Source organism: Falco peregrinus, chromosome 1 (genome assembly GCF_023634155.1).
Source record: "Falco peregrinus isolate bFalPer1 chromosome 1, bFalPer1.pri, whole genome shotgun sequence".
NCBI classification, from domain to species: Eukaryota; Metazoa; Chordata; class Aves; order Falconiformes; family Falconidae; genus Falco; species Falco peregrinus.
The window spans coordinates 66,160,431-66,184,860 of record NC_073721.1 but is presented as its reverse complement, the minus strand read 5'-3'; the positions used below and the strand labels follow the sequence as shown (position 1 = coordinate 66,184,860).

The window sequence follows — 24,430 nt, the reverse complement described above, 5'->3', positions numbered from 1 at the left end:
TGTGCGAAACAGGGCCAGCCTTGGTGCTGTTTAAGCACTGTTCAGCAATAACTAAAGCATCACTGGGTTACCAGCACAGGTTTGGTCACAAACCCAAAACACAGAGCTGCTATGAGGAAAATTTAACTCTATCCCAGCCAAAACCAGTACAGTATTCTGGCCTGGGTGTGTCACCAGTGCTTATCCTGAGCATGCGGTACAGTCGCTGTACCCTTTGCGGGGGAGCTGTTTCGGTGACAGCCTGCAGTGGCAGTCACGAGCCTAAGCTGATGAATTGGAGGCCAGTCTCTGTAAAGAAAAAATTCCTCTCTCTTGGAAGGCAAGTGACAAAGACAGAGTGTTCAGCTTCCCCTCCTTCTCCAGCCCAGCCTGACCTTCTGCAGCCCCTCAGTGCCTCTTGTTTTCTTATTTTTATAGAAAATCAATATCCCTCCTGACACAAACAATAGCTCAGGCCAAAGAATAAATGGGGGAAACCTGAGATCTCTGTCCATCACCTCTCACTTTAACTCCCCCAAACTATTTAATTATAAGCATGCTTTGCTCCAGGTGTTTGCGACAGTGAAATTGCTAAATGAGGACCATTTTAACCAAAGATTGGGTGATCAATAACACTCTATAGCAGTAGCTTGTCGGATCAATAGCATTCATTATTTCATGGTTAAGGTAAGTAGCCTCCTTTGCAAGTGGAGGTCATTAATCAGTGCATACTGGACCTGCAGAAAGGCTTGTGTAGGAGTCTAGTTTGTGTTCAGCCCTGAAGTATAAAAGGGGTGGTGAAGAAGGTGAGATCAGTGAAAGGTTGTTCCAGTGAAGCACTGCCAGTAATGTGTACCTATCTATAAGGAACTAAAGAGCTCTCAGTACACCAGAATGCTTAAAGTACTGTTAATATGATCTGGAATCTTGACAATGCTTTTTCCTTTCTCAGGCACCTTTCCTCTGAGGATGCTAAAACCCTTATGAAGCAGTCACTCAATCCTCGCATCTGCTGCTTGTGAGGACTGTTAATCCAAGGCTTTCAAAAGGGAAAGCAGACACGCTAAGAGATTTGCCCAGGGTCGTACAGTGAGTTGGTAGGAGAGCTAGGAACGAAACTAATGACTCATGGTTCTCAGCCCTTGGCCTTAATTGCTGTGGTGTATATGTGGGAGGGTGCATGGATGGCCAAACTTTGTAAAGGATTGATTTGAAAGCTGATATTAACTTACATACTGAAATGTGGGAATAATGTACAGACTGTTCATCCTTTAAGTTTAAATGGCCTTTATACAGTAATGAAGGTGCAGAATTTGTAGGTACCCAGCATGATGAGTTGATTTGGCTACACTTTAGAGTGGATTTTCTAAGAGCAGTAACAAGCTCACAAAATGGGGTTTTACTATGTGCCTGCAATTCTTTGGGGTGACACAACTTGTGGTCCCTCATCCTTCAGCCTTTTGAGTCAAGGGGTCTCCAGTTGATACTGGTGTATAGTATGATCCAATTTCCCTGGGAAAGAGGGACCCAGAGATGTTTTCTGACAGCACACCCTGACTGGAGATTGATTGTAGTGCTGAGTTATAAGGCCTTAGTGTGAAGAGGGTGGGCAGTAAGTAGCTTCTGCTTGTTCTGATACCTCTCAGCTAAATCAGAGGAATTATTGCTGGAAGCGTCCAAGGATTCGTTTAGTATCAGCATTAAAGCCATCAGATGCTTGGGACTAACGTGAGCATGTACTTCTGCTACAAATGTTCATCCAGCTTTACAGTCAATTAACGGCTTTCTACGCATTAATATCTAGTTTAATTCTTTGGTTCAAGAATTAAGTCTCCTGTAACTGCTTCAGCAAATGCAAAGCGTGCTTTAATGAGTTTGCATTCAGCAGCAGGAAGTCATGCTGTGCTAAGGTATTTAGCTGAAGAGTTGTGAAGGTACCAGCTGCTCTTCCCTCCAAATAAAATAAAAGTTGCTGTAGATTGAAGGGGGGGTTATGTGTATGTATAACATTTTTGAGAAAAGGAATGTGAAGTAGAAAACTTCAGAGGGTTTTCAGTAACTGTTAAGTGACCCAAGGACAGAGTTTTTAACTGCACTTAATTTCCTAGTGAGTATTCCAGACAATGTCATACTTAGGTTATTAACTCTAGTACCTGAGGCAAATGCCACTGTATTAATTACTTTTTGATAACTTAGACCTAGACTAGATACAGGATTCTACTTTCAAGTGCTGCAGTATTGGTAGGTTTTAACAGAAAGCAATTATGTCCCGTGCTAGAGCCAGCCATGTATCTGAAATGCAATTTTTGTGAGATCTGTAAAGTATTTTGGGCTCAGAGAAGCAGTAAAATGTAATAAAGCATTTTTTGTTTTGTATCTGCCACAATTTTAATGGTGGGTTTTTCTGTTTGTTTTTGTTCCAGTGAAACCAGCAGTGTGTGCAGCAGCAGTGATACTGGCCTGTTTACCAATGATGAGGGCCGCCAAGGTAACAACTGTCCTGTGATTTTTCTTCATGTGTTGCTGGGGAATTTCTCTTACTTTCTTTACAAAGAAAGATCTGTGTTTGGAGGGACAGAGAGGGAAGTATGGGAGAAAGAACAGTGACTGGGAGGAGCAAGAAGTTCAGAAATGAGCTGAGAGCTACAAAGGTGTGATTTTTGATAACAGTATATTCTTCCTGCTGAAATACTTTGTATATCAGATCCATAGTATTTGCAATATAAGAAGCTATTATTATGGAAAGGCACAGAAATACGAGAGCAGTTTTATAAAATAAAAGGGCAGAACTTATGATTTGTTTCTGTGTGTTAATTGTTGTCTACATACCATTAGTACCTGAATCTGTTACTTGTTGTGTGCATTGGTTGAGCCTATATCAAAATACTAGGGTATTTTCAATGTCTGTTGTAGAAATGGTTTCTTAGGAGGTTTGACTGTGGAGTGTAATCTGGTTTTATTTACCAGTGACAGCACAATGTCCAGTTTATGGGGGATATGGCAGAAGTAAGTGTGAAAGAGATTGTAGTAGGCACATAGGCACTCAGGGCTATTATATTTGGAGCAGGTGGAATGTGACCCTAGAGACCTGTAATTCCGCGCAGCTTCTGCTGGTGTGCACTCTGATTCTGTCACATTTCACAAGCTAAGATTTGGATGAGTTCTCTTCTGGGAATATATGAGTGCTAAAGGAGGTAGTATCAGTAACTTTGGTAGGAATTGCTGCTTCCACTAGCTTGTTAGTGACCCAGGTATCTGCGTGTGAGGCCACACAATGGTAGCACATAGGCTTGTCTGTTTTCTGATGATATGTTAGGCTGTAGGGCCGATCTGTTGTGATCTTAGGTGGCTTTAATACTTTCCCTAAGAGTAGGGATTTCAAGTTTCAGCTTTGACCTTTGCTGAAAAATAACTTTTTCCAGCCTCCCATCCTTCAAAAGCAACAGTGAAGTCAAATCTTTTGTTCTCTCTTTTTACTGATGACTCTTCTGGGGGAGCTGAAATTAGTGGACTTTTGCATATCAGATGATGAAGCTGAGTGGTGACTGAAGTGTTGAATTTTTACTTCATCACCCGAGGCAAGATTGATGTAGACTGGATAGTGTGTGTGTGTGTGTATATATATATATATATACTTGTCTATATGCTTGCCCTATATACTTGCCCTGGTTTTATGCCCTGTTTTAGACATTAACTTTTGGCTGCTGCTAGAAGTAGGATACCAGATATATGAAAGCATGTAAAATATACTGCTTAAATAAATAAAATAAATAAATAAAATCCAATTACAGCCTTCCCTGTCTAGGTACCAGAAGAGGTTTGACATCCTAGTCAACAGGGCTTTGTCTGTTCAAACAGTTTATGCTAGAATAGCTTTCTGGTCAAGATGTTTTAGCTTGCAGTTATGTTGAAAAGGGTTAAACAATGTTGCACTTTCAGGTTAAATAAGAAAAATCTTCCTTTCCTTTTTTTAGACATTTTCTAGTCATAAAATAAATGATAAGCAACAGCTCTCCAGTAAGAGGGAGAGCACAAAACTTTTTTTTAATGTCACAGATCATCATCTTAGAAGTAGTTTTCTAGTACAATTCCAAACTGAATAATGGGAGATTTAAGACAGCAGTGTACTTAAATTGCATGTAGGTTTCCCCCCCGCCGCTGCTTGTGAAGTTATATCATGTAATATTTGTGCTGTTGCTAATTAAATGGATTGCCTTTGCAATTCCAGCTACCAGTGCACTTCTGTGAACAGAGAATGGTCCTAGCTTATAATTTGATTGTAAGGTTGTTTTTTTATTTGTTTGTTTGTTTTTGTTAAATGCAGTGGTATTAGCATATGATCCTGACTGCTAAAGTTTGTCTTGTGGAAAGTTATTTGAGATATGACAGGGCACTATGCTCATAGATCCGAAACCATAGGGATATTTTTGCACAAGTTGTGATCGCTTAGAAGAACTATCCAACGTTACTTAGCTTTCATTTGCTATAAGGTGGGTAAGGATATTTATATTTTAAAATATATTTGTCACAAGCATGCTATGTCAGCTGATGTAGCACAGAAATAAAAAGCAATGTCAGAGCTTTGGGGTGAAATATTCTGGCTGTCCTACCTGTTGCTGATTGGAGTTGGTTTTGGGTGTAGCTTGTTCTGTTATGTACAAGATTGCAGAAGTTTTACTATGGTGAGTTCTTGTATTCCTTTTTCTCTTGTCTGGCATAATGAACTTCAGTCAGGAATAATGTAATTGTTGAGGAAAGGAGAGTAAGTGGGGATGCTTGAGTTGAGACTTAATGGTAGGCAAATGAGAGTTTTCACTAAGTCAAGTATGTCAGTTTTTCAAGGCAAGGAGAAGTACCTTGCAATTACATGAGACTGTTTGTTCGTTAGGCTGCTGAAAAGCTAAGTGTGTCAGGTTCTTTGCCCTCTTCTTTTCTTATGTTGCTCATGTTGCTACTGCTCTCAGGGGGGGTTTGGCTGGCAGGTTTACCATGAATGGTGTCTGATGCAGTTCAGTTTTAGACAGCAACTGCATTAATTCCAGTGACCCTGCTTTATGGAGACTTTGGTGATGACTTGTGTTGCTGCTGCTCCAGTTTGGCAGAGGGTTTGTAGTTTTGAGAGATTCTAAGAAATTCTGGTTGAGAGACTCACAGCATGGTTAGTACTTACATTCAGAGTCACCATTTCCAATAGCTGTGTGTTTTCCTCTCAGCTGCTGTCTTAGGAGACTAGGGATCTTTCTGGTCGGTGAGTGTGCTCCTTTTGCTTACTCTGTGAGCCTAGTCTTCTCCTGTTGTGAAGTCTCTCCTGTGACAGCCTGTAACGTGTGCCAAATGATCGGCCTCTACCTCTGTTGCAGTAATTACTTCAGAGAAAGAGTTCTGCATAAGACATCACACAACATTGAACTAAGCTTGATGAGATGCAGTCGCAACAGAGTGCTAAAGCTGCCCTAGGCAGGTCTGTAAAGAGGGCTTTGTTCTATAGGGAAATTCTCTAGACTGATGAGTTGGATAGTTTAAAGCATTTAGTGAGGCCCCATAGTTCCTGCAGATCATTGAAACAGAATACAAATATAAGGCTCTTCAGGAAGGAATTCCTAATGAGACTTCAGCTGTTTCACATGCAGAAATGTCTACCTGTAGTATTTTGTGGGACAGTCACAGAGCACGTTGATGTTATTTGTAGCTAATTCCATTCTGTTTCTTTAGGAGACGATGAGCAAAGTGATTGGTTTTATGAAGGAGAATGTGTTCCAGGATTCACCGTCCCCAACCTTCTTCCCAAGTGGGGAGCTGACCACCGATCTGAAGTAGAGCGGATTGACTCAGGCCTGGACAAGCTCTCAGATTCCACGTTCCTTTTGCCCTCACAGCCAGCTCAGAGAGGTGAGGCCCATAAGGAATGCCATGTGTTTGAGAACTTTTGACGTGATAGGAGTAGATTCTGTTCATAGGTGTTGCAGTTTAAACTGATAGTGATCTCTGGTTGTTTTTTTCATGATCCAATTAAAAATAGCTGCACTGCTGGAGAGGATGATAAAATACTCATACTAGCTGCCCACATTCTTGAGTCTTATTTATTTAAATAGGGGTTTTATTTCATTGTGAATAAATTGGTGTATCTGCCTCTTGCAGATTGAGAAACAAGAGACAGAGGATTGATTTGACCACTGAACTGCTTTTCCTGGTGGCTTTGTTAGGAAGAATCTTCTGTATTCATTGCTCAAATTTTCTGGGTTTTGTTTTCAGGGTTTCATGCTCGCCTGAATCGCCTTCCAGGAGCTGCTGCCCGTTGTCTCCGAAAAGGTCGGAGAAGGCTTGTTGGCAAGGTATTCCCTTTTGCAAGATGACAGTTTTGTATTTCCAATGCTGATCAGTCCTGAAGTACTAGTCTAAGATAGCATGTGAATTGTTTTTGCAGAAAGAGGCCCTGTACATTTTTTTGTTTCATGTATTGTTTGATTTGTTTAACTGTTTTGACTGTCAGAAGTTGATTGAATGACTAAGCGGATTTTAAGGTAGGTTTGAAGTGGCAAAGACAGTTGATCAGTGCTAAAAGCAGTATGAAAGGAGGTTTGAAGATGAATGACAGGAGGCATAAGTATCAAGAAGGTTTAGACAGAATGTAGCAGAAAATGATGGCATGAGACTTGTGCAGGCTCATAATCTGAAACTACAAGGGTAGAGAGGTGACTCAAAGGTGAAGGAACACCAGATTTTAGGTAGGGAAGCAGACTAATATGAACGGCAGCAAAGGAAGGTGGTTTTAGCAGTTGCATTTTTAGTGGGGCAACAGAAAAATAAAGGGGTATATGCAATAATGCAGGCAAAGTTACCCAGAGCCTAGGTTTATTATATGTAGGGCAAACAACAAATAAAATATTAATCCAGTTTCTAAAGGAATAAGCAATACTTTGCAGATGCCTGTCTAAAAGAGCGAGAGATACACCTGGTCATGTCTGGACCTTGGAGTATTGAGTGCTGCTGCCTGTTGTGAAAAAATGTTTCTGAGAAGGAAGATGTTGGCTGTGTTTGGCTTTTCTTTTATTGGAATGTGCTCTGTGCTTTTGAAAATACGGTTCTGAGCTGACTGGCTTTAGAAAGAGTCAGTTAGCAAGGTGTGTTAGAGGGGCCTGGAGTCTAGAGGAGTGTGACTTTCCTTCTGTTCAGTCACACTTGAAAGATCCTTGTTTGCCCCTTCTTTCTTCCACTCACCTTGCTGAGCTGTAACCAGTGTTTAAAATATGAATCCTCAGCTGGCAAGAGACTGGCTTTGGGTAGGGTTCCTCAGGCCACCTGCAAGTGGCTGGGCCTGTGGGCAGCACCTCTAATGATCCAAATGAGAAGGATAATATTTACTTGTTTAATTCATCTTCATCACCTTAAAGGGATCTTTGTCATTTGCAGCAGAGGTCACTGCTCCCCCTTCCCCATCTCTCTCTAAATTGTAATCATAAATAATGAGTTTCATTCAGAGCTCCCCGCCAGCGAGCTGCTAATTACCAAAAGTACGGCTTGTAATTTACACAGTAATAAACCGTAAATTTAAACATTACGGCACTTTAAGTTAATAATTTTCCTGCTGTAACAAATAGCCCATCTTTTACCCCTGCTGCTACAGCTCCCCCCAAACTTTGAGTGTGTTTTGCCTACGCACATGGTACAAACAAATCTTTCACCCTCATCTTCAGACCCTTACTGCAAAGTATATTTATTTCTTGGAGGTAGTTGCTATGCTGATATGACCAGCTGGTGCTTCAGTCTGTGTGTGTACGTGTATGCCAGCATCAAGCATATATTACAGGGCAGTGTCTCTCAGGGAGAAAAGGGCTTTCTAAAAGAACAGGTCCTTTCTACCAGGATTTCTTTAGTTGCTGGAGGTCCTGCTGCTGAATTGCTGCTTTCAGGAAGGGCAAAAGCTTCATGCATACTCCTTGTTTCATTCACTTGTGCTTGGTGAGTCCCCGTTGTTAGAGGGACAGTGTGATGTCCTGCCTCCCAACGTTTTTCTGGCCCAGCTGACCCCAGAAACCTGGAAATAAGCACTTCTTAGCGATTTCCCCTGTTCTGAACTGCATCCTTGTGCTGCATACTTTTTACTGGTCCAGTCCTTGCTGTGCCTCTGTGCAAGCAAGTATCATCACTCAGATAATAAAAACTAAGCCCCACAAAGAAAACTGGATGACTCTCTGCCATTCTAATCAGTTAAATCAGCTCAGCTGAGGTTCTAAAAGGAGAGGGTGAATATGTTTAGCTGAGAGTGGCCTGGGAAGGAAAGGATGTGGCCCAGGGGGGTAAGATCTGTTCTGATTGGCAGCAGCAAACTATTATGTCTGCTCACTGTGTGAGAGTGTGCAACCTTTTACCTGTCTTTGTGTTTCAGGAGACCTCCATGAGCACTCTGGGCACCGAGAGGCTGGGTCATATTGTTAGTGATCCACGCCAGAAAGAGTAAGGCCCTTAACAGTTGTTGTGTAGAACTTTGGGAGGGGAGGAGGAACTGTAGGGTCCTCTTCCCTCCTGGGGCAGAAGGGAATGAAGAGCTGGGTGGTAACTTAAGCATGCAGTGACCTGTGGAATGAGAGACAGGCTTCTACTGATGGCTCCTCTGTTTTCTTATTTGCAATTGCTGACTTCCTTTTTATTTATAAGGCTGCCCCAGTGTGTGGACATTGCTCAAATGCCCTTTTGGTTACAGTCAGCTTTTTCTTTCCCCCTCCATTATAATATGCCATTGCAATAACTGCAGATCTTTTGCACAGTATGAGAAGACTGAGCCCTATATGTTAATTTTTTAAAAAGCTTCTGTGTGGAGCCATGCTATGGGCACATACCCAGACCGCAGAAATGATGCTGACAAGGAAGCCACAAAACTGCTTTCTCTTTCTTTGGTGTTCTGTCTTCTTCCCCAGTTAGTGTTTTTACATTGTAGTCAGCACCGGAAATAGCCATGGTGCCTATCCTTTGGCATCCCTGTAATGCTGTTCTCGTTGGGCAATGGATAAGTAACCTCTTGACTGTAGTGCAGTGGGTCCAGCCTTCACCAGCTGTTGATACCTGCTTTTCTTCCTTGGATCTGAAATTCATTGTTTTTAATATGACTCCTGCTGATTTTTAATCTTTCTCCTTCTCCCTCCATCTTTGTTCTTCCCTTCCCCTTCTCTCCTTACCCCCGACCCTCCTTCCCCCACTCTGTGTTTGTTCCTTCCTTGGCATTGCTCCCACCTGTCCTTCCAACTCTGCCTCCTTCCAGTTTTTGGTTACCATCCATGGGGAAGAGAGATCGCAACCAGGTAAGCTGACTCTGCTCTACCTTTTTTATTTTCTTGGTTTCCTTCTCTCTAGAAAGAACAAAGTGCTGGCTTCTGATTTCCCACACACTGTGGCCTGTGCACATGAGGTAAGGCAGCCCTGTCCCTTCTCATTTGGTTAACTGATGTCTTCTGGGCTTTGAACACAATCCATGTCTCGGACATTATATTGTCTTTAAATGAATAGCTCGGGAACTCCTTGTGTTTATGTCCCTGTTTCAGGTTAGTATAGGCTTTCCTCTCTGACAGTAAGTGGGAGGGAAAATGCCTCTTGGTAGGAGGAGGGAGCTTTGGCCTCTCAAAATTCCCTAAGAATTGGAACATTTTTCTCTTTTTAAATGGTTTGTTTTGCCTTGTTTAGCTCAGAGTCATCAACAGAGAAAGGGAAAAAGTTGGTGAGCTGATTGTAGTTAAATAGCAGCTGTAACAAGAAAATGTAAGAGGTGATAAGCAAGAGAAATAGGCATTCTTTTAACTGAAACTTGGGTGTGCACTTCTATGTTCTCCAGTAAGTCTTCCATAGCTTCAGTGCTAGGAGGCTTTTTTACTTAAGATATAAGAGCTGGGGTTCTTAATAGCAGAAAGCAAAAAGGATCTTCCGTTTGAGCAGCTGTGTTATAAGTGTTCCTAGCTACACACACTCCCTTCTATTCCTTTGCGAGTTGGTTTTCAGTTGGTGAGCAGTACGATCGAAATCTGTTCTACCCTCCATGTAGCTAAAAATATGGCAAGAAATAATCTTCAGGCCTTTATGCAGTTGTGTATTTTCCGTTAATAAGAACATTTCACATACCACTTCTATATTGATAAAGGTAAGAATGATAACTACATAAGCTTTAAAATGACCAAAATGAATTACTTTTGTTTTTCTTAAATGAACTTGAATCATCTACAGAGGGTTACTGGTGATTCTCCCCTACTGTGCAGCTGCAATGTTAGTTTACTGACAGTAAACTAACAGTCCATCTTAAGGAGAAGCTCCCTGATAGCAGCAGCTTTGTAGTGCATGGCGCCCCTTCTTTCTCAGAAAGGTTGAAGGCAAAAGCCTAGTAATGAGTTCTAGAGTTGCAGATAGCTTTTGTGACAAGTCCTGCTACAGCGGTGGATTATTCATTTGTCCTTATTTAAAAATGCATCAGTAATCCTAGTAATACAAGAAAAGCGTTCTGGAGATTGGCGTAGCGCTTTGCAAAGCAGATGGAAATGAATTTCCTGCTTAAGGTGTGAATTATAAATAAAGAGGAGATGCTGAATGGAAGTGTAATGCAGGTACCCCAGAGAAACTACCAGTCTAAACCTTCAATTTGCATATCGAGCAAAGTTTACTCCATGTACTGTTTGACTGCATTATTCCATTTTTGTTCTGACCTTTAAAAAAATATCTTAAGAGTTGTGTCTTCTACAGCAAGCTGTCTTGCACAGGTTTGATGCCTTCAGGATTTGTCTAGTGTATGTCTAACAGAGGATCCAAGATTAGCTTGACTATACAGTGTTTCAGAAATTTGTTTTAAGCTGTTTGCAAAGAAAGCTTGTGAGGTGGGTTGGGAGCAGGAGGAGCATCTCGCTCGCTGTGGAATGAATTGGCAGCTTGTTGTGAACTGAACCTGGTGGGCCTGAGTCTTCCAGGGGTCTGTTTCAGTGATGCATATGACCACAGGGAATATTTGAACTGCTCTGTGGGAAGTTCCATGCTTGCACCATTCATAACAGTGACTTTTCTCTCTACAATGTGAAGGTAGACAAGAGGCTTCCTGAAAGGGAGGCAGACTTTTTGCTCATGGTATACAGCAGTAGAGCACTCTGAGTGTGCTCTTAGTCAACAAGCATTTTTAATAATATCGAGGGAAAGAGGAGTGTGTTTATAAGGCTGTCTGTTGTGAGAAGATGGTCATGAGATTTGCTTTTGCACCTCATGGTAGCCTTTTGTCTGAAGTGAAAGTCAGTTCTGTAGTTTTACCCCTTGATGTGTCAGAAAGGTCGTCTTATACTGTGTGAATAACTAGGAAATAGATCCGAGCAGCTGTATCTGGAGACTATTTCTTTTAATGCTTTGCTTAAATAAAATCTCTTGACTTTCCAGTTCAATCCATTATCTCCTCTGTACTCTCTGGATGTGCTTGCTGATGCTTCCCACCGAAGATGCTCACCAGCACACTGCACTGCCAGGTAACTCCCTTGCTCTGCTCTGTTGGGGTGTCTGTCTTCCCTCCCATGGTTATCTTCAGTAGTACTGTGTGGTCTGAACAATACCCAGGGACCTGGAAGTTTCCTTAGGAGGCCTGTGTACAAACTTAGCACAAAGCATACAGATAAAATGCAGATTATTTGAGACTCTTAATACACTGAGTATATGAAAGAGTATATGACAGACAGGCAGAACATACTGTGCTTTTAGAAGTAAACGTGATCTGTTCTGGATTGTGCAGTAAGTCGCTGCGGGTCTGTTGTATAGGTACAAATGGGCATAGTATTGTTGCCCACTATTAAAATCTGAACAAGATGAGAGGGAAAGAGCTGACAAGCTTGTGTGGGTGACATGCTGAGACATTTTGTTATCCTGGGTGCCTAAAATAGACCCTCTGTGCAGACTGAGAACTCACCTGAGGTGACCTTTAATGGCTTGATATCTTTCTCTGTTGCTATAGCTGAAATGTAGATCTGGTCTGGCCAAATGTTGAGGTATATTTTGAGTCTGCGTAGTTGGGGTTAATATGCTATTCAGGCACCTTCTGCTGACTAATCCTAAATTAAATTCAAGTGTTGGCCTTGGAGGTGACTCCTGTTCTTTGCCGCAGGTGACTATCTAAAGGTAAGGTGCCCTTGAGCTCTTTCCCTGTGCAAGGAGACAAAGCCTTGTGTGGGACACAATTTCGCTTATGTGCTTGTACAGAGGACCAAATCTGAAAGAAACGTCTGGACTTTCAGCTCCATGGCTTTCTTTCCCTTGTTAATTAGCAAATAGAGCATGAAAAATGTACTGAGGTTGTATGTGTCTGAACGAAAGCTTGGCACCCACCCAACAAAGCCTCTCCTCCCACTGGCTTCTGCAGGGAATTTTTGTGATGTCGCACCATGACCTCATGCTGCTGTAGCCAGCATGTTAAAGCTGGAAAGGGGGAGGGAGGAAGAAATCAGCTCTTAAGCATTCAACTGGGTGAGAATAAAAAGAATTCAGAAGATTGGGCATCAGCAAATTGGTTCCTTTCTGTGCTTTTGCCCCACCCTGGGGATGTTTTGTGCCCGTGAAGTGAGAAGATTGATTGGTCTCTCCATTTACATCTAGGATAAACTTTCTTGTGCCTCAAGTGTTTTACTTGGTGCTCTAAGTAAAGTTTGCCTTCTGGAAAGCAGAGCTAGACAAATCCTGCTCACAAATTCAAACAAGGCAAAGTCTCTACCTTTATCATGATCACTGAAGATCCTTTCCAAAGCTACTGGGTATGGCAAGGAATTTCTGAATCTGGAGGGATCATGTTTACTTGGTTTTGCCAAATATGTAGTCTAGTTAATCAGTGAATATATGCTTGGTTCCTTCCTCAAGCGAACAGGTGACTGGTGTCCTGGAAAATACAATTCTTGGTGAATTGTTACAGAATGTTGGCAGAAGCCACCTATCCCGGAGGTGGCTGTGTTTTAAGTGCCTGTAGTTTGAGAAGGTAGTTGCTATTTTAGTCTGAAACGTGCTAAGAGTCTTTATAGGAGAAAGAAATAAGGAAACAATGAATGTGTTATGTGTCTCCATGTATGTGGCAAGGACTCTTCAAGTTTAAGGTGTTCATTTTATGTAAAGATGCTGCCAAGGGCACAGAAGGAAATTGTTCATTTGCAGAAATGGGTTTTTTGGCAATATCTGGTCTTTAGGTGCTCCAAGAGCCAAGCCTATTAGTAGTCCATTTTCTTACAGGAGGTTCAGGTGATCTCTGTAATCGCTGTTCAGTCATTGCCCTAGTTAACATCTTCCTCTTTTGTTGTGGATGGAGTCAATTCCAGTAGTTCGTGCTTTGGTAAGCTCCTAGCAGCTTGCACCTCATCCTGGAGAAACTTTCTCAGAAATTTGTTGGAAGAGTGGTGGTGGTGACGTAATCCTTTGAGAACGATATGAAGTGTATTAGAGAAGAAACTGTCTTGATGTTGTGGACATCCAGTTTCTTCAACCTGATGCCCACCATGCCATGCAGAGTTACCTCTCTGCTTAGTTTCTGCTGTCATGAATGTGTCCAATGGAGTATAGTTACCAGGTGGAGTCTTTTTCTCTCCCATGGAATTTTTTTCTTTGTCTCAGTGGTGGATTCGGTGCAGTTCATCTGGAAGACTGGTAACCCAGTGCTTCATTTAAGCAGAGCTGAAGGCTGGAATACTGAGCGCAGTTGGGGGTATTCAAAAAAGGCTTTTCAGTGTCAAGGAGGAGGTTCTATGTGGAGGGTTCCTTGGGAAGCCTTATTTGAAAGGCTGTATAAATTGTACACTACCAAGATTACCTTTCTTGCTTTATGTCTGTGATGAGAAGAGATTTCATTCAAAGTGTATGCACAGCACTGGGAATTTCACACCCATCATTAGAAGCCGTTTTGTGTGTGTGGTGACTGTTATCATTAGTGGTATAATTTTATTTTGTGAAGCGAGGAGAGTTTCCTGCTTTCTTGCAGTCCTCCCAAGGGACGGCTGGTGTATTAATTTGCTGTATTGCCTCCTGGCTGTTCCCAGGCTGTTTTTCCTCTTCATCATGGAATTTTTAATGGCCCTGCTGCCTCTCGGGAGGCATGCAAGGAAGAGTACCTCAGGGATCTCTTCCTTTTTTCACATGCCTATAATTACTCTCCTTTAAGAGCACAAAGCGTTTGCTAATCATGTCTTGTCTGTTAAGGTTTCAGCTTCACGATGCAGGCTCTTAAAAGCAAGCAAGTAAAGACTTGCATGGACAGCCCAGGTGATCCTTCCCCTTTTTCCCCCTCTGCCCATTTGCTTCTGTGAGAGAAAGGAGTAGTCTGAACAGAATCTTCTTCTTGACCTCCTTCTGCTTAAGATGATTTTGTACAGGTTCAAGCAGAATATCTTACTAGATTTTGGTTATTCAATGGCTCTACCAGTAGGAAGATGTTACGGATTGTTGGTTGGTGGAATGTTATTCCCTTGAGGCAGCTTAAGAGTTTCAGAAGAGCCTAGAGCCAATGTTTCCCTTAAGTTTGAGTTTGAATAGCAGGTAGAATAAGAGAGGAAAGTAGAAGATAAATTGTCCCTAATGCCATTGATTGTTTGCCTAGCCTTGAAAATATGGCTGTGGGTGAAAAACTCAATTTAAATGGTCCCACTGGAGTTTGTAGGAAAACTGGACCTCGGATGGCAAGTAGATGTTGAAGGTGGAGCTTTGAAGAATTGTGTTGGAGACACCTCTGAACAGTACAGATGAATTGAAGAAAATCGCTCTGCATGTCCTCTCAGTTAATATTAACTGTAAACCTAGAGTTCAGTTGGGTTTAGAAGCAAGTCCTGTGTCTTGCCTGGAACATGTTTTAAAGATCTAAAGGGGTGAGTGATCATCTCCTAGTAAACTTCCAGTTCTTTCATGCCCTGGATTTGGTGGTGCTGTTAGAGTAAAAAGGTCTGAATGTCTCTAATTCTAGTTCCAGCTCTAGAAATATGCTTGTCAAAATAAATCTTTTTCTTTCTCTTCTGTATCTGTGCCAAGATCCTGACATTTTTGCCTCTCAACCGAGCACATGGAAGTACAGGGATTGCCTGCAATGTCAAGCCTTTCCTGAGGCAGCTGAAGGAGTGAACGGATGTTCGCAATTTCATGCTTTCCCAATTGACCAGGACAGTATCCAGTTCATTCCACATAACCTGTCCACGCCTTCAGCTTCCTGGAATTGTCTTTATGTAAAAATGTCTGCTGCCGACTGCTTTAGGCATCTTTCTCCCTAGTATTTTTTTTTTTAAACACTTTTTTTCCATTTAGCTGGAGCACTTTCATGTCTTCCTTTGCTAAAGCCTGGCTAATATTCCAGTTGGGGATATAACTGAATTCTTCTGACAGGCATGCAATGAACAGCAGCTATCAACCAGTGTCACACGCAGTTGTCTGAGGCCTAATGCTCCCATTTTGGTGAATCCTAATTCTCTGGAGTGACAAATAAATTCCCCTTCAGAATTTTGTTTACTTGCTATTGCTTTCCTCGCCTATAAAACATGTTGCCGTTATCAAATCTGTGTACTCGGCAAGTCTGGCAAATATTAGGACTCTTTCTGGCACACATATCATGTGATTCAGTATGAAAACAGAGAATGCAGTATATGGGATCACATCATCTTTGCTTAGAATAGTTACATGGAAAACTAGAAGAAAAAGTGTTCACTTCCATTTGCCACACACAGACTTTTAGGAATGGAATTGCTACATCATTAGAATGCTTACTTGGGGAACAGACTGCTTCTGCATGAAGACCTATGAGATTTGGATGATTTAAGATGTGAGCTGACCTGTTAGTGATTTTGGAATCTGAAAATGCGCTCTAGAAGCTTTCCCATGAGGCTCAGCAGGGCAGAGGAGACCGCTATGCACAGGAAATATCTACAGTGTGATATGATAGCAAGAACCACTTGGATGGATGGAGCTTTGGGCGCAGATTGGAAGAGCAACTTGTATTGATGTACATGTGTTATGTGCAGATCAGACTTCGGTGCCCAGCTGGTTCTGTAGCCAAAGAGAAGGAAGAACTCTGCTTTTACTGTTAATTTTGTGAAGCCACCATCAACAGCCTCAGGTAACACCTCGGGGCTTAGAGAAAGAGCCTTTTATTTGGCCTGTGTTTGCTGGGGATATAGTGTCACAACAGCAACAGCTGGATTGTGTGGCGTTTTAGTAGCAGTATCCTTGTTAGAAGGCTATCTCTGTTGAACATTTAATTTAACATGAGGATAATGGCATCCCTTGTTTATATGACAGTAGATTAATGGCTGCCTCTCACTTTCACTACATAATCCAAGTGCTTTACTTCCTATAAGGATAGGGCTAGAATAAAGATTGTCAGCAGAAAAGCTGGATGATGGGAGATTACAGCAACAGGCATACACCCCCAAGCGATGCGCCTCCTGCCTTCAAGAAGGCCACAGGCTGTCACAGTTACTTCTGTAGGGTCTTCTTGGAGACCTCCGTTGTGAGATAAGTTGTTTTTTACCCCAAATATTGAGAGAGCAGGCATCACTTCACAATCTAGGCTTGATGCTGTTCAGTAAGGTTCCTGGTGGGCAGATGTCTGCTTGTGCTCTGTATTGTCTTCCCCAGATTGTACTGCCAGTCCTACTTTTCTGTTGAAGCCCTGTGGTAACTGTAAAATAGTGGCAAGCTCCTGTGACCCTATAGTCCAGCATGTGGTCACCTTGAACTGTAGGACAGAGATGGGAGTCTGGTGTATGCAATTACAGTTCCTTTAAAAAAAAAAATAGATAAATGAAGTCATAGAACAAATATGTGGAAAAGAAAAGAAAGGAAGCATTACTTCTGACACACTAAAACCAGTAATGAATCTCAGCTTTCTGCATAGCAAAGCCCACTTTTCCTCCAGCATGACCTGCATGCAGAATCAGGTACCTTAAGTATTATGTTAAGAACAAGAGACAAATCCATATTTCCTGGATAATTCCTTTAGCTTGTAATTTAAAAAAAAAAATAATCACTGTCAGAAAGACACTATAGACTTTTCTTCATATAAACCCATTTTTTTCTACATGTATGTAATTTTTCATTCACTGACTCCCAGCAGCGAGGGGCTGCAGTGTGAGTTGGATATATTGCAGCAATCAGCGCAGATGCGCTTTGGATCCTGCTTTGTCTCTCCAGGTGTGTTCTGCTTTTTCTCTTCCCAGGTTAGAATTTCAGTCCTCGCTAGACTGTAAACTAGGTTTCCACATTATTCTCTGGTCACCTAGCAGATCCAACTGTGACTGAACATTGTGACTTTGTTTTTTTCTTATGATCAACCAGCCATAGTTCAAAAGTTAACCAGGCAATTATTTTCTCATTACTGTTTGTGCAATGCTGGAGAAAGTATAGAAGTCTGGCGGAAGAGATTGAAAGCCGGTAAGGACAGAGTAAGTACCATTCTAGTTTCTCAGTTTAAGCCCATACCTTTCATCCCACAAAGCTCTGCCTCAGACTTCTTCAGAGGGGCTTGTGACAGCGCACAAACGTGCGTTTTCTGTCAGCCTTTCCTCTCAGCCCTGTTTTCTTCTACTTCAGACTCATTTTTAAACAGTTCAGAAGAGTTGTTAAAATTCAGCTTTGGCAGAAAAAACTAATTCATGGTTGCAGCCTGTCAGTGAGATTTTCACAATTCAGCCTGTCCACTGCAATGTCATGCGCTGCGAATACCCGTGACCTGACTTCCCTGGTGGTGATGCGTCTAGGAGTCTGCTGTTAAACTGGGATTCACCAATTCCGTTCTACCAGTATAGCATCTGTATGAGAGCTAGTGATTAGAAATGTAGATTGAAGTGTGGCATCTACCAAAAAATGCATGTTGAATAAATTATACCTCAGATACCCTTTCTGTCCATGTCTTAATGAGGACTATCATCCCTGCATGCATTCTGCTGCTCTCTCCCCCAAGGTACCTACCACCTGGAGGTTCCCTGTATGCAGATTTATGGTGCCAGTAAAGTGCTCCAGCCACTTGAAACTGACACTTTTACCACCAGGTCGGTCAGAGCCAGTGAGTAATCAATAGGTTCCTGATTTACTAACTGAAGTGTGGGTGATCAATAAGGGATAAACCTGAATGAAATACATGTTACAGAGACAATTTATGACCTCTGAGCCTTTGTGTGTTGGAGGCAGGGCTGCTAGGTGCAACATCCTTGCTATGAGTCTCAGCTGGAGTATGATTTGCCTGTACTTTCACTACAAGAAGGGATTTTGAGATTCTCCTAAGTTTTCTTTTTTATATGCTCTGTGTAACTGTGAGGTAAAGGTAGATGTGGTTTGAGAATGGAGCTGAGAGCCAGGAGCTCTTACTCAGAATCTAGCTGTAACATTTGTGAACTGGGAAAAATTGCATGACTATCTGTTAGAAATAATAGTGCATACTTCTTTCCTAGTCTGTAGTGATTCTCCACCAAGGATCAGATGCCTAATGTTGGTATAAGTTCATAAAATTAAAAAGGGTACCTTGTTATTATATGATAAAATGAGTTGGATTATTATATATAATTATGTAGTCATCTAGTTAGTAATCTAATACTGTGTCACTGATGCAAAATAAAAAACCTGAAGTTCTACTTGATTGAGACTATCTTTTCCTTGGGCTATGTGTGCCTAAATGTTTCAGAATACATGGTAGAACCATGCTAAAATACTGTATAGCCGCTATCATAACCATGTATAAAAGCAGTTTTGAGGATATGCGAAGTCACTTAGAGGTTAGTCGCTTCTGTGTGCAAACACAAGACTTGAATATGCAGTCTATAGGTGCGCTGGTATTTTTGAAAGCCTTTGGTTATATTTTCAGGAGGCTTCTGTGTCTGTGGTAATATTAATATGCATACCCAGATTTGAGAAATTGGCTGTCAGTGAAACAGCACAATTTAAAAATTTTCGGAACTATTCCTTAATGTCAGTTTTAGACGACAGATCTTGTAGACTTCTTGTAGAACTTTTAAATTTTAGTTGAGAAGACAGGAAATGTAGATATTTCTTTCTTATTTTGTGGTTGTGCATTTGTTACAGGTAAGTAGGTAGACCCAGTAGCATTCAAAGAATTTATAGTCTTGGTTGGCATAGGAAATTTACTGTGTTCCCTACACTGTTGTGTGTAGCTGCAACAGCACACTTTGGTTTTGCATCAATTCAGTGTCTAAAATTGTCTATATTATAAATATGCTGGGTTTTTTTAGTAGATTTTTGGCATGCAAACATGAAGCTATGAACTTTTCCTTTTGTTTTCTCAAAGATTTCATTACTTGATGTTTGTAAAACTTTCAGGATTTTTTAAAAAGTCAAAATAACAAGCTTTAAAAACACAGAAGCTTTTCATCACTTATCTTCAAAATGTATATGGTTCCAATCGTTACACCATGGAAGCACCTCACAGTCTTTAATGGATTTTATTTGCACTGTAGTTCTGCATTTTCCCCATCCGTTCTGATGCAGAGAGTGACCAAGGAACTTGCTAAACAAACTCTGTTACCTCAGACAAAGCAGGGATTTGAACCCAACGTCATTGCTAAATTAGCCATTTGTATTCAATGTGGATTGTATTGGAGAAAGTTCTCTGGTCTGCTGCCAAGACTGTCTGTTCTGAATTAAACTTCTTCCTATGTCTAGGACTTGGGGGAGTGCTCAGTTCAAGTCAGTCCCAATAATGCAGGTTTCTTCTTAACTGGCCAATGGTTGAACTGAAGTGGTCATCAGTAGGCTTCAGACTTCATAGTTGATATGACCAGGACAGATATGCCTTTCAGCCAGTTTACAGGTGCAGCAAGGCTGTATTTACCATAAGCCAGACTCAGCTGTTTTCACAGCACCTTGATAAGATAACCATAATTTTGAAAATACATGAGACAGTTTTGCATTCCTCACTTCGTGAACTTACTGCTGTAGTGGCAACAGTATGCATAGACATTTGGAATATAAGTACGTTCTAAGATGACTTACACTACTAAATAGGTTGCAAACTAATTTCTGAATAAGGGAGCAAATACGGAATTTCTTTAAAGAGCAGTCTTGCAGACATTTGGTAATGCTTGTATAGAAGTAAGGGTAGGACATGTGTCATATCATGGCTTGATCACATCTTTACTTATGCAAAGAGCTATTGTAAAGTTGATACTCTTTAAAGGCAAAGAAATATTTATTATTTGAGCAGTTTATGTGCGTAAGCTCTTAAAAGAAATGTGAGCATAATGGTATATTAACAAACAATGTGAGCAAAATTCCCTGAGAAGCTTTTGATTTCTGCTGTCTGCTAGTTGAGAAGCTCTTGGGAAGGTGAGAGTTGGAGGGTGATTGGCCAGAGTCTTACAGGAAGGTGATACGGAACAGAGTGTAATTTCTTTTAATTTCTGTATAGGCAAGCAAATGTACACCTGGGACCACCATGTTCAAGGGACATCAAGAGGAAGCGAAAGCCAGCTGCAGCCTCCATGTCCAGCCCAACATCAGGTAACCTGGATTTATTTGTGTGCCAGCATTTCTGAAGTCGTGTCCCTCTTGAGCAAAGTGCCAGAGTCACAATAGTTAAAAATAGCATTACCTAGATTTGAAATCTAATAGAATGTGTGAGGAAGGCAATGTGTGAGGGAGAATGTGGTTTTGCATAGCGTCAAAAGCTGCCTACTAAAAACATCTTTGATGATGCAGCTATGGTAAGTTAATATAATTTACAGTGCTTCACTGTACAGTGGGTAATAACCTTGTTTCTTCATAAGGTGTTATGTCTACCATTCGTACGTTATGCAGTACCCGGTGATAAGGAGGTGATCAGTATACACAGTGTGTTGCTTCAGTGTTGGGCTGACATTAGCTGGTGCCTCTGGTGCCGCTTTTCAGGGTGTTTCTAGACACTTTCACAGGAGCAGAAACCTGGCAATTTTTGTATTGTCGCTGGGTGAGACCACCTGTTCCCTGGGAGTTGTCTTACTTCTGTGGATGAAAATAGTCACCGTTTTCTTTTTCTTGCTCTGGGGATGTAGTGATTAAAATGCTCTTATTTTCATGTGGCATATTTTTGAAAAGTGATTGATTACACATCAGAATCTGAAAAAGTTTTAGTGTGCAGAACGCAGAGGGGTTTAGGAGACTTCTTTCTGGCCTCTCACCCTACGCTCTTTTGAAATACTTTGCCTACTATCAGGCACCCCATGTTCTTCCAACTAGTTTATTAAAAAACTCCTGTTGTAATCCAGTAACAAGGTGGTGGGTAAGCTGATGGAGAAAAATGGTGCTGTGAAAACAGGGGGGAAGGCCAAAGGAACTGATGATGAGTAGGAGGAATGAAGTTTGGGTTTCTTCCTTGGGCTGGTAGATAGACAGTAGAATAATGAAATAGGGAAGAAAGTTGTGCTAGCTTTCCAGACCACAGATCTGGATTATAGACTGTTCTGTATTAAAAAAAAAAAAAAAAAAAGAAAATCAGTAATCTGTTGCTCAGCAAAATTGCCATCTGTTATTGACTGTTTATTTAGGATTGTTTCCTGGCTTTTGAGTATTCCATGCTAAGATAGTTAAACATGTCTATAGCGAGAGGGTTAGTAAAATCATCTATCTGTAGCCACAGAATTTTAGTTTTGGGATACTATGTTTTCTTGGTATGAATGCTAGTGTCTCACTGTTACCTGGCCATTTATTTATGGCTCAGAGTGTATTCTATACTGCATTGCTGGTCGCTTTCTATAGGGAGTGCTTCTATTTCTATGCCTACGTGTTTTAGAATACTATGTAAATTGTGCTTACCTGACTAGGCAAATTGTGTAGTGAACACTTCGTGGAAGAGTTGAATCTGCATCTGGAGTGGAACTCAGCACTGTAAAGTAGTACAGAGGTTTGAAAGGGCTTGTTTTGATTTGTTGTTTTTTCTTTTTGTTTGTTTGGGGTTTTAGGGATGGGGGAGAGAGAATTAGAGTATGTATTACAAGATAAGGAAGGAGAGTGTAGTTACTGGAATCTGGACAGGATGCTTGTGCTGATCATCAAGAGAAAAGTGCTGCAAGGTCTTTAATGGTCAGAAACGGTAAAGATCTCTTCTTTAGACCCTCTTGAGAAATATCCCCAGCACAGGTAACAGCTGTAGGGCAGGGTTTGTTACGATACTGACTTGCAGAAAGAAACATTTATGATTGGGTAACTCAAGCTGTGTCCTAGCTGACTTTCTACAGCAGTCTCCTGGTTGCAGCTGGAGCACAACCTGGGCGTGTAATTTGGAAACTTCAGAAAACTGATATTATTTCTGTCAAAGGTGATCTGACTGTGGAATTAATAATGCCTAAACAAATACATAGGATTACTCTGCAATAATGTAGAATTAACTGAAAACTCTTATGCTTGTTAGACATTGATGAGATATAGATTTTTCTCCCTTGCCATGCTTTTACACGCCCCTACATAAATGTCTCATACTGAGGTCCTCCCGTACCTGAGAAACTGTGGCAGCCTCATTTTCTCACTACAGAGGTGTTTTATGTTTGTGGTGTTTTACTTCTGCAAAAGATGAAACATGGGTGAATCAGAATGCAGGCCTGTCCCTGTGACTGCAGGTACACAGTGTGCTGGATTTCTTCACCTTTAAATAGCTCCTTAGCTGAGTCCAACCACTCTCGTCTCACTTGTTGACCAGGTCCTGCTTCAGTGATCTTCTTTTTGCAACCTGAGTGCCCCATGGAGGTGAAGGACACAGCCTGAGCTGGCTCCATCAGTCAGCAGAACAAATGGGCTTGCTCTGCCGAACATCGGGCCATCTCGGATTCCACCTCTTTTATAGAGATGAGTGATGAAGAGGGGCTCGTTCCGCTTTGCCGCTGTATTAATACACATCAGGGGCCAGCTCCCGGCACTAAATCACGCTACTGCATACATCTGTTATCGGACTCCTCACCAGTGTGATGAACAAGACTGCAGATAGAGGCTTCCTCGTGTCATTCTTTATAGGATTTTCCTAAAAGAATAAATAGCTCAAATCTCTGCCAACACTCTCCCCTGTCATTGTGATGAATTTAGCTTCTTTCTTAAACATGCAGCTACAAATCTTCCTCTGTCGCCTCATCCCCCCCCCCCCCCCCCCGAAAGTTTTGAGTTGAATTTGGCTGAAATCAGAAGATGCTAATGAAAGGCATATGAGATGTGGATGCTATCTCCCTTCTAGCTGCAGGAATGACAGAAGGGAGCTAGAGAGATGTTTATTTGGGAGCCAAGCAAACTAAGTTTATTCCACATCTTCTCATGTACTTTCATGAATGTGAGTATTTTTGGGTTCTGGGAAGGCACCTTTTGTCAGAGGCCCTTGTATGAACATTAAAAAGCTTGCATTACTGTAGCAGAAGTGCCTAGGTCTCTACTGTATTATTGTAGAATTAAACTTCTGGTATTAGTCCTGCCCTTTGAGGCTCTCTGGCCTAAATATCATAACAGATAGCTGTTAAAGAATGGCATTTTGGAAAAAGGCCTGGCTGTCAAGAGCAACAAAAAGTGGGTAGAAAATTCAGAATTCATTTGCACTTCAGGAAGCGACTGTAATCAAAATTAAGTTGAGCAAACTCACATAAATGTTGAGAGAGATTGAAAATGAAAGTTAGTGCTTTCCATGCTACACAGTTGAGCAGTGTATGAGCCCTAAAGCATGAGGCTTTCACCAAGTAAGAGCAAAAGTCTGTCTGGTGTAGTTTGGCAGTAGAATAAGGAAATCTGAAGGAAGTAAGACTAGCTGTACTTAATTAGACCAGAATTTCATTCAGTTCGGTGACCAACAGCCGGTACCTATGGAGGAAGAAAGTCTGTAGTGATAAAGGTCCTTCCAACTTGATCTAAGTGATCTAAGACTTCGGGGCTTCAAAAGGCATGGACAGTGTCCTTGTGTTTAGTTACTTCCCACTGCAGTGCAATAGATGTGGAATAATGTCCCCAGTGGCACAACAGAGATTGTCTGAGAAATATGTTATTCTTTTGGTAGTTATTCTCTGGTTTGAAAGGGATTTTGTGAAGACTGTAGTGTCTTTTGTTTGTCAGAACAGGCCACAAGTATAGATGGTTGTGAAATAAATGGTGAACAATTGTCCAGCTTTGCATTGATGTTTTTAATGTTTATGTGGTCTGGTCCCCTATGTGTAGCAGTGCACATGGTAACTGGCATCCTATTTGGGTACTACAATGAGCCTTGGGTAAAAATCTTCATAAATCGATTTTGTCTGCCTTGGCATGTATTTGCACTTAGCTTGTGAAAAATAATAATTTCTAAAAGGTGCTAGTTTAGCAGCCTCTGAAACAGCATATCAGAGAACAGTCTGATGGGTAGTAATAATTTGGTGAATTTTCCCTCTCCTATATTTTGCTGATGCATTCACTCTTTGTCATAGCATGGTGGTACCCAGCAGCAAGAAGCCCGTTCAGTCCTTTGGTTTTTTTTCTTTTTATGAGCAAAGATGTGGGGAGGCTG

At 41.4% G+C, this 24,430-nt stretch overlaps 1 protein-coding gene across 11 annotated transcripts in view; it reads left to right on the top strand.

Annotated features, from left to right (window-relative positions):
* The window catches only part of GPATCH2L (G-patch domain containing 2 like), a 60,610-nt gene that overhangs the window by 5,465 nt on the left and 30,715 nt on the right, over window positions 1-24,430 (top strand). For 3 of the 11 annotated variants that reach the window (XM_055811579.1, XM_055811524.1, XM_055811757.1), the window contains 8 exons: window positions 932-997; window positions 2,403-2,467; window positions 5,692-5,868; window positions 6,232-6,311; window positions 8,366-8,433; window positions 9,328-9,382; window positions 11,374-11,459; window positions 20,357-20,448. In XM_055811579.1, coding sequence (XP_055667554.1) covers window positions 932-997; window positions 2,403-2,467; window positions 5,692-5,868; window positions 6,232-6,311; window positions 8,366-8,433; window positions 9,328-9,382; window positions 11,374-11,459; window positions 20,357-20,448 — 689 coding nt within the window. Of the gene's footprint in view, window positions 1-931; window positions 998-2,402; window positions 2,468-5,691; window positions 5,869-6,231; window positions 6,312-8,365; window positions 8,434-9,235; window positions 9,276-9,327; window positions 9,383-11,373; window positions 11,460-14,607; window positions 17,382-20,356; window positions 20,449-22,618; window positions 23,046-24,430 lie in introns of those variants that run through there. The other 8 variants (XM_055811716.1, XM_055811887.1, XM_055811651.1 and 5 more) reach the window with 6 other exon arrangements.